The sequence below is a fragment of the Didymella exigua genome (assembly GCF_010094145.1).
Source record: "Didymella exigua CBS 183.55 unplaced genomic scaffold M421scaffold_58, whole genome shotgun sequence".
NCBI classification, from domain to species: domain Eukaryota; kingdom Fungi; phylum Ascomycota; class Dothideomycetes; order Pleosporales; family Didymellaceae; genus Didymella; species Didymella exigua.
The window spans coordinates 74869-83306 of NW_022984832.1; the positions used below are offsets into that span (position 1 = coordinate 74869).

Consider the following 8438-nt stretch of genomic DNA (forward strand, 5'->3'; position numbering starts at 1 on the left):
CTATATATACCGTCAAATACACGTCAGAGAATACCCAGGAGCTGTCACTTATCAACGACGATACTTTGGCTCTATAGTCAAGAAGGCACAAACATTGCATCAGCACTGAAATAATACCGAGGAGGCAACACCAGTAGGCTGCTCATTGCAGTTTTGTACCGTTTACAGCTTGTGACAAGCTGGATAATTCCTGCTATTGGTCTATAATCGTTCGCCATGAGTCTTCGCAACTCATTTTACCATGCTACAGAGTATTGTATCCTTTAATGTTTCTTGACGTGTTCATCGAACCACTGCACTGCCTGCAAGAAGGCTTGCTCCTTAGCCCAACGAATGTGCGAGTTGGTAAGGTCACCCTTAACGGCGAAGCCGTGCTCGACATCAGAAAACAGATTCATCTGCCATCTGATGTCTTTCTTGAGGAGGATATCCTCTGTCTCCCGTCGTTTCTGCACTGGGAATATGGGATCGATTTCTGTAATGACGTTAGTTTCTGTCGCCAGGTCAGAAGTAGTTCCACATACCTGCTGCAGCGATGCTGAGTGGTCCCTCAATTGCCTCCACCTCTTCGACGGATACGTGACTTGGATGAGCAATGAAGCCGGCGTCGATCTTGCTGGCCTTCAAGAACCTCGTCACATACTTTCCTCCAAAGCAGTAGCCGACACCGCCAAGTCGCTCTACCCCATGAGTAGTCTTCAGATCCGAGATAACCCGCTCGACAATGGGATCTACCTCTTTCATAGTGTGTCCATTCTTCAACCACTCCATGACATTGAAGCCTGCCGGGCGATCCAACGGCGCTGGATCGCCGTTGAACAGATCTGGCACTGCAACAAAGTAGCCTCTCTCGGCGAACGAATCCGCGATCAGACGAACGTTGACGAATTTGTGGCCAAATATGTCGGTAAGGATGACGATAGCGTCCTTGGTACTGCCAGACGCGGGGTGGGCAAGGTATGTGTCGACTGGTTGTCTCGCGTGAGTACAAGTGCATACGCTTGTTGAAAAGACCGGACAAGTCACTTACTTCCGTCGACCAACTTGAATTCGCCCTTTGGTTCGCCTTCATGCTTTGTGCCTTTCGCACAGCACTCTCCAGGGGGATTTGAAGCCATAATGTTCCCCGTTTCGGTGCCAGAAAGATTTTTTCCGACAGAGGATAGATAGTATGAACAAGCTGTAAATTCAAAGACTTCACAAGAACTTGAGGTGTTCGGAAGTTGGCCGTGTTAGCTTGACCGAGCTAAATGTCTGTACTTGCCTCGTTCCAGCCGATGCATCCCCGAAAATCCGGGATAACGTTACAGCACAGCGCCCACAATGTCCACAGTACCGCTTCATTACTGTCGGATCAATATGCTTGGCCTACCCAACGATTGTTGCTCCGGGATTTCCGCGTTGCGCGGTATGCGCGGTACCTCCGGTAAAACCCACATCTCTTCCGGCACAGCCCCGGGCTCGGCCTAACCCAATTGGTGTAGACGAACAGAAGATATGGCTCTAGGGCACGACTTCAATTGGATTTCCTCTCTTGATACAAGTCTTCACAATCGCTCAGTACCAATACATAACTTTCGACAATGCAGCTCACCTGGAAGCGACTTATACGGTTCGAGGCTGCAGACGGCAGAATACTCTACGGCGAACCCGTACTGCCATCACCCGATTTCGATATTGGAAACCTCAAGGAATCCGACCAACTTCAAGCGAAAGTTTTGGAAGGCCCCTCCATCTACGATGCCAAGTTTTCTGGCGAGACGGTTGCTGTAAAGAAGCTGCTCGGGCCATTGGCCGCTCGGGACGTTCCAAGCATCCGTTGCGTTGGATTGAACTACGCGAAGCACAGTAAGTTCTTACCCATTCCTCCTCGCAAAAATACAGCCGCTGACGCCTTTGGAAGTCAAGGAGGCCGGACGATCTCCACCACCTTTCCCCTTCATCTTCTTCAAGCCGTCGACGACGATCCAAGACCACAACGGAGTGGTGGAGATACCCAAGATCGCACAGGACGATCAAGCAGACTATGAAGGAGAGCTGGTAAGTTCCCTGACTACAGATCACACACTTCCGTGAGTATGTCTGACACTCCCCGAACAGGTGATTGTAATTGGACGGGACGCCAAGAACGTCAGCGAAGCAGATGCCTTGGACTATGTCGCAGGATATACCTGTGGAAATGACATCTCGGCTCGGAAACTACAACGCAGCCCGGAACTAGCTGGCAGAATACCGCAGTGGGGATTCTCCAAGGGTTTCGACACATTCGCTCCCGTGGGGCCGTGTTTAGTGTCAACGGAACTGATCGAGGACCCCGACAAGCTCGATCTCAAAACCATTGTCGATGGGGAGATTAGACAACACGAGAGCACGGCCGACCTGCTTTTCGGGTGCAGGTACCTCATCCATTATCTTTCGCAAGGTACCACTCTGGAAAGGGGAAGCATCATCATGACCGGTACTCCCGGAGGTATGAGCCCCGTTTCTCTTCCGCTGCTGAATGTTATCTGACCACACTAGGTGTTGGAGCTGGTATGAATCCGCCGAAGTACCTTGTTCCCGGGACGCAAATGGATGTTCAGATAGAGAAGATTGGTACATTGAAGAACACTGTCAAGTTTGCTTAAAGATAAGCTTCTGCCAAGGAAAGTGGCCGGCTCGAATGGATCGCTGGTAAGGTGGTAGAACACGTCAATAGAAGTGCTCAGAATCGATTCTTCAACAACTCACAGCGACGATGTGCTCGGTTGGGTTGCGACCATCATTTCCTGCACAACCTGTTGGCATGTGGTGCTCGCTCGCCCAAACAACAGCATTACATTGGCTTAGTCGACAGCTGATGTTGCAACAATATGAATGTGTTGCAGCCAAAATAGAGGCAAAATGTACATACATTAGTACCCCTGAATTGGCTGGTAAATAGGCATGATATCTGCTGCGACAGAATGGAAATTGAACTGTTTGACTAGACATCTACAACAGCGAACCAGCTTCCCAGAGATCTGTCCTGAACTCGCTGCACGGCCTCCTCAATCTGATCTAGCGACCAGCGGTCTGTAACAAGTTCATCCATGTTGATCACATCATCGCGCAGGAGCTTCAAGACGAGCTCAGATTCCGCTCGACTGTGATTCCGAGTGCCCTTCATGGTCCAGCAGTTTACCATCCATGCCACGGCCGGCATGGGGAGCGGAGTCGTGTTGCCTCCGAGGTGCACATAGGACCCTCCCACCGCCAGTGCCTTGAAGGCCTGGAAGCCATCGGCGCCGCTCCCTAGCAGGTCGATGATAGCGTCGGCCCCTTCCGGTTGCATTTGCCCGAGTGCTCTGCCCAGTCCAAAGCTTTCTCTCCATCCTTCCTGCAGCTGATCAAATGCGACAAAGTCACACTTGACCTTTGCAAGAGCTTGCACCTTCTTCAGCCGCTCGCTGGAGCGACCGACCAAAATCAGGTGCTTGATACCGAAAAGGGGAGCCAGCTTGACGACGCAAGCTCCCACAGCTCCGGTGGGCGCGATAACGATCACTGTAGCCGCTGGTGGCAGGTTTGCCAGTCGGATAGTCCTGTACGCGGTCGCTATCTCGTGCACGCGAGCACCGACGTGGAAGTTGACATTGTCCGGCAGGGGCTGGACTTGGTGCACGGGTGCGCGGACGTACTCGGCCAAGCCGCCATCGCGATACTCGTTCCATCTGTCAGACCGACCGTCCTTGCCGAAGTACTGGAATCCCATGATGCCCGCCTCCGGGCACATCTGGTCCTCGCCCGCTGCACAGTATTTGCAGGTCCCGCAGCTGACGTTGCTGTGGATCCTTACCCGCGTCCCCACGGCCAGATTCTTGACGTGAGACCCTACGGCTTCCACCACGCCGGCCATCTCGTGGCCCAGAGTTGAGGGTAGATGTTGCAGCATCCCGGCACGCAGCAGGCTGAACACGCCTGGGGCCAACCCCACTGCTTTGACTTTCATAAGAACATCGAATGGGCCCAAAGACGGAATGGGTACTGTTTCCAGGGACATCTGTTTGCCAGGCATGGCACGGAATGCCTTCATTTCTCCTGCAGGTGTCGACATGACTTCGTTGTGGATATATGTGATGGAGCGTGACCGAAAAATCGACTCTGGCAGATGAGGGCAGTACGGCTGCAAAGGATGCGCGAGACCCGCATTTTATAGTGATGCAGTCGCAAGCTCCACTCTATCTCAGAGCAGACACCGTTGAGTCTAGACGCGGAGTGCAGTGTTGGCATCACTCAAAGCGCGGGGAAGGAATCGATCATGGGGGGAGGATTATGGTCGCGGGGAAAGGAGCCGGCGGGTCCAATAGTACCGTATTGGGCCTTCGGGTGACATCCCCGGAGGGCAAGGCTACTGACAACTTCATCATAAAACCACGTGCAGGTCGGCAACGCTTAACATTATCAACCAGCAGTCCCGCTCGCCTTTCTCTTTCGCCACTCACACCATCGGTGACGATTCATCATCTTCCAACATGGACATGCAATCCCCCCAGCCCCAGACCGGCAGTCAGGAGCCCAAACTCGAACGATCCATCACGCTGCGCTTCGTTGGAGATTGGGGCCAGGCGAATTTCCATCGCATCTGCTCGACCTTGGCTCAGGAGTTCTGCGACCGGGCCGGACCACGCTCGCGAGTTGCCATCTGGAACATCCGACACGGCGGTTTTGAATGCCTCACTGAGGTCGAGGATGGCGAAGTGGACCTCGCCATCGCAACGCCAGTCGACCTGATCGCACAGGCCACCCAGACTCACTCCCCGGATACTCCTTCCGCACGGCTCTATCCGCGACAGCTGCCGAACCTGCGTGCCCTGGCTGTCTTGCCACAGAACGACTCCATGGTGCTTGCGATTCATCCCAAGTTCGGCATATCTTCTTTCGAGGAGCTCCGTCAGAAGAAACCCGCGCTCCGCATCGCCACCAGCCGCAATGACGGGACCAGTTTCATCGGCCACGTTGCAGCGCAGTACATGGAGGCGCACGGCATCTCCGAGGAAACTCTGCACTCATGGGGAGGATCGTACAAGCTCGACTACCGACCGGAGCAGTCCCTGTTCGCCGCACAGGCAGGCGAGGTCGACGCCGTTCTGCAAGAAGCCATCATGACACCGTGGTGGCGCGACGTGATTGAGCAGAACGGCTTCGTGCCGCTAGCCGTGGAAGAGGAAGCCCTCGCAACACTGAAAGAGACGGTGGGACTAGGCAGCAACTCGCTCCCGGCGGGATACTGGGCGCCGCTGAAGCGAGACCTGCCGACGCTGTCGTTCCAGGACTTTGTCGTCCTCGTCCACAACGACATGCCCGACGACGTGGCGCATCTGCTGGCCTGGTGTCTGGTCGAACAGAGGATGACGTTTGAGAAGCCGTATCACCACATGCCGCCGCACAGAAGCCCGTTGACATACCCGCTGGATCCGGCGAAGATGGCGGCATCGCCCATACCCCTCCACCCCGGGGCCAAGCGCTTCTACCAATCGGCAGGCTACCTATGATCTTCTGGTGTTGTAGAGCGGTAGTTGGACATAGAATCTGTACAATCAAGTTTCCGACCAATGGGCAGCAGACCATATGAGTTTCGTGAGAGCAGCAGTTCGATGTATCCTCCGTCACGCCTTTATCAGGCCTGACTAGATATCAGGCCTGACTAGAAAGCAGGGGGTTCGGAGTGAACCACGTGATTCCATCTTCCTGTCCAGCTGACCGTGCGACGCGCCATTTCCTTCCAAGTCCAACAAACAGACAACATACCCCCACAGCAAACAGAAAACATATACCCACAGCAAACAGACAACAACATATCTACCAACCTCCGATCCCAGCACGATAAAAGCAAGCCTCGCTTCCAGAACTCCCCGATGATAAGTTTTGCTACACATCATTCCGGTACAGCGGATCAACTTCGACCTCCCTACTCCACAGCGCCCACGGCCTAGCCATGGTCCCTTTGTTCATGGCCCACGTATGCTGTGCCTCTGCTTCAGACAGGAAAACGACGGCCTCTGCCTTCGTTTCCGAGGCCGTTTGATCGTTACCTTGCAGCAGCTGCGCGCTCCGCAGCGCGAGCGCGCTGGTCTGCACGCGTGCTGCGTTCAGCGTGTAGATGGCGTAGAACAACGCTGTTTCGAGACTCTCGGCGCACGCGGTGAAGCCGTGTCCGCGCATCAGCACGAGCGGCTGCGTGGGCACGTCCCTTGCTACGGATTCCCGGGATTGCGCCCCGGATGCGTCTGTGGCGGGATATGCGGCGGCGAAGGCCTGGCCCAGCGAGGCGTTGCGCACGAGCAGATCTGGCTTGTCGCCCGAGCAGTATGCATCCGCAATGTCCCAGACGGGGACGTGTGTGCCTTTTGTGCGTCAGCAAAGGGGTTTTAGGGGGATTTGAACACGCGACGTACCCAGGAAGCCGGCCATGTGGATTGCGGGCCGGAGCGGGACGGGGGCTATGGTGAAGGGCAGGATATCAGGCGTGTGTGCGTGGACGACGACGTTGACGCCGCTGAAGCGCTTCATTATCTCGCTATGGATGTATCTCTCGATGAAGCCTCTTGGGGCGTTCTTCGCGATGGGCTCTGCGTCTTCAATCTGGTATTCCACCACGTCATCGGCAGACGAGACGAGCGCGGGCGGCATGTTGCGACTCATGAAGAAGGTGTTTGGGTTCTCAGGATTGCGGACGCTGATGTGGCCGTATGCATCGAGGATGCCATTTTTGTGAAGAATGTGATTGCAAGTGACGAATGTCCTCAAGAGCGCCTGCCGGGATTTGGTATCCTCGGACATGATTACAGTGTTGAAAGTACCGTGTTGCGAGTGTTGAAAGTGTTGAAAGTGTTGAAAGTACTGTGTTGCAAGTGTTGAAAGTATTGTGTTGCAAGTGTTGAAAGTACTGTGTTGCAAGTGTTGAAAGTACCGTGTTGCAAGAGTCAAAAGCACCGTGTTGCAAGAGTTACAAGCACTGTGTTGCAAGGGTGTCAATGGCTAGCTAAAAAGTCGTGGGAGCTGTTCCAGCGAGATGTGTACATGTGCGCGTGCGTGCAGCACTAGGCAAGGCGGACTCTCGTCGGCGACCCGCAGACCCGACGATGCCGTGGTATCCCCGCTCAAGTGGATTCCGACCGCATCAGTCCTTTGGGGCGCCACCGACACATTGTGATCAACGGGTCAGAATTGGATAAAACGCGCAGCGAGTTCCTCACTGCCGAGAACAGACGGCGCCAACAAAGTAAGGGCAACTATCAACTACCAACTACTCCAACATCAACTACCAACTACTCCAACATCAACTTCCAACATCATCACCGTCAAACCACCAAATGCCCCAGATCACGGAGCTCTTCGACTCGTTCCCCCACGATGAAAACGTGCGGAAAATCGTCCGCGACGAAGACGGGCTCTTCACGGTCCCGCAATTCCAAGGACCGATCAAGCTGCTCCAGCACGAGAACATTGGCAAAGTGCATTTCCCAGTCATCTTCGAGCCCTCGAAATTCGCACCACCAATGGGCGTGTACGAGAGCCAGTTCCTGCGGCTGGAGTGGCAGAAGATGAACTTCCGGCAGCCCTTCTACCACCGCAACGCCGACGTCGACGAGATGTCGTACCAGGTGTACGGCGGCCGAACGCTGATGACGGAGCAGGGGAGCGTGGATCTGCGCCCGGGCGACTTCTCGCGCATCCCTGTTGGCGCGGCGCACGACAACTGCGGCCGCGAGGAGATCCACTTGCTGTTCTACGTGCACCCCGAGATTACAGACTGCGGCCCAGTGGACCGGACGGCGACGTTTGCGCTCCCGCCGTACGAGGGCTGGGAGTCCAAGCAGGTCGCCGAGGTGCTGACAAACTGCCTCGGCGGGCCGGAGTGCGACATTGCTGCGTCGATGAACGACGAGACGCTCATCCTCAAGCACGCCGAGGGCCTCTGCAGTGCGGATCTGATGCCTGTGCTGCGAGCCCCGGAGGATGCGCAGGGTACGACGTGGATGTACAAGGGAAGCGACGTCTGGATCGGGCTTGCGCGGGGCGAGGCGGCAGACGGCGCAGCGTCGTCGGAGCGGACATACCGACGCCACAGATGCTGCGAGGAGATCCAGTGCCAGATCAAGGGGTCCAGGACTGTTGTCTCGCAGCGCGGGATCATCAAGCTCGCGCCGGGAGACTTTGTGAGCATCCCCGTCGGCGTTGCGTTTACAGAGATTGTGCACGAGAAGAGCGAACACGTCGTTGTTTTGACGGCCAGGCCGGCGCCGAACAAGGCACCGTTGGTGGGCAAGGCGGAGGACAGCACTGTGGAGCGGGTGAGACAGCTGTTCCCGTAGACGTGTGTTGGCGACTGTATTCCATAGACGTCCAATCCACAGCTTGTGTATTCCACAGAAGTCCATTCCACAGACGTCCATTCCACAGACGTCCAATCCACA

The 8438-nt window shown here is 55.3% G+C and overlaps 7 protein-coding genes across 7 annotated transcripts in view; 3 read left to right on the top strand and 4 right to left on the bottom strand.

Annotated features, from left to right (window-relative positions):
• Positions 1-151: 151 nt before the first annotated feature.
• M421DRAFT_426388 (alpha/beta-hydrolase) lies at positions 152-1400 on the bottom strand. Its single transcript, XM_033594372.1, has 3 exons — positions 1031-1400; positions 525-968; positions 152-475 (listed from the first exon to the last, which is right to left on the bottom strand). Exons 1-3 carry the CDS (start codon positions 1116-1118, stop codon positions 264-266), a joined length of 744 nt encoding a protein of 247 aa, XP_033443146.1. The 5' UTR covers positions 1119-1400; the 3' UTR covers positions 152-263.
• Positions 1401-1514: 114 nt separating this feature from the next.
• M421DRAFT_426389 (uncharacterized protein) lies at positions 1515-2744 on the top strand. Its single transcript, XM_033594373.1, has 4 exons — positions 1515-1848; positions 1904-2040; positions 2101-2470; positions 2521-2744. The coding sequence occupies exons 1-4, from the start codon at positions 1584-1586 to the stop codon at positions 2625-2627; spliced, it is 879 nt and encodes a 292-aa protein (XP_033443147.1). The 5' UTR covers positions 1515-1583; the 3' UTR covers positions 2628-2744.
• Positions 2745-2795: 51 nt separating this feature from the next.
• M421DRAFT_426390 (uncharacterized protein) lies at positions 2796-4278 on the bottom strand. The gene has a single exon (XM_033594374.1). It carries the CDS (start codon positions 3968-3970, stop codon positions 2966-2968), a length of 1005 nt encoding a protein of 334 aa, XP_033443148.1. The 5' UTR covers positions 3971-4278; the 3' UTR covers positions 2796-2965.
• A 221-nt stretch (positions 4279-4499) lies between these two features.
• M421DRAFT_76853 (uncharacterized protein) lies at positions 4500-5513 on the top strand (the record flags this gene model as incomplete). The annotated part of the gene is made up of 1 exon (XM_033597268.1): positions 4500-5513. One exon carries the CDS (start codon positions 4500-4502, stop codon positions 5511-5513), a length of 1014 nt encoding a protein of 337 aa, XP_033443149.1.
• Positions 5514-5889: 376 nt separating this feature from the next.
• Positions 5890-6801, bottom strand: M421DRAFT_76835 (arad-like aldolase/epimerase; the record flags this gene model as incomplete). The annotated part of the gene is made up of 2 exons (XM_033597266.1): positions 5890-6365; positions 6417-6801. 2 exons carry the CDS (start codon positions 6799-6801, stop codon positions 5890-5892), a joined length of 861 nt encoding a protein of 286 aa, XP_033443150.1.
• Positions 6802-7152: 351 nt separating this feature from the next.
• On the top strand, positions 7153-8422 carry M421DRAFT_426393 (uncharacterized protein). Its single transcript, XM_033594375.1, has one exon. The coding sequence runs from the start codon at positions 7335-7337 to the stop codon at positions 8334-8336; it is 1002 nt and encodes a 333-aa protein (XP_033443151.1). The 5' UTR covers positions 7153-7334; the 3' UTR covers positions 8337-8422.
• A 15-nt stretch (positions 8423-8437) lies between these two features.
• The window catches only part of M421DRAFT_336444 (P-loop containing nucleoside triphosphate hydrolase protein), a 2894-nt gene continuing 2893 nt past the window's right edge, over position 8438 (bottom strand). The window contains exon 2 of the mRNA XM_033589425.1: position 8438. This exon is cut by the window's right edge and continues 1 nt beyond it. The gene's annotated coding sequence lies outside the window, so the exon portion shown is untranslated.

Bases quoted from the DNA above. Each gene is read 5' to 3' on its own strand.
- M421DRAFT_426388 (XM_033594372.1), bottom strand. From the start codon at position 1,118: ATGGCTTCAAATCCCCCTGGAGAGTGCTGTGCGAAAGGCACAAAGCAT. The intron at 969-1,030 runs GTAAGTGACTTG...CGAGACAACCAG, and splicing joins ATTCAAGTTGGTCGACGGAA to TCGACACATACCTTGCCCAC. The intron at 476-524 runs GTATGTGGAACT...ACGTCATTACAG, and splicing joins ACTCAGCATCGCTGCAGCAG to AAATCGATCCCATATTCCCA.
- M421DRAFT_426393 (XM_033594375.1), top strand. From the start codon at position 7,335: ATGCCCCAGATCACGGAGCTCTTCGACTCGTTCCCCCACGATGAAAAC.
- M421DRAFT_426389 (XM_033594373.1), top strand. From the start codon at position 1,584: ATGCAGCTCACCTGGAAGCGACTTATACGGTTCGAGGCTGCAGACGGC. The intron at 2,041-2,100 runs GTAAGTTCCCTG...CTCCCCGAACAG, and splicing joins CAGACTATGAAGGAGAGCTG to GTGATTGTAATTGGACGGGA. The intron at 2,471-2,520 runs GTATGAGCCCCG...TGACCACACTAG, and splicing joins CATGACCGGTACTCCCGGAG to GTGTTGGAGCTGGTATGAAT.
- M421DRAFT_426390 (XM_033594374.1), bottom strand. From the start codon at position 3,970: ATGAAAGTCAAAGCAGTGGGGTTGGCCCCAGGCGTGTTCAGCCTGCTG.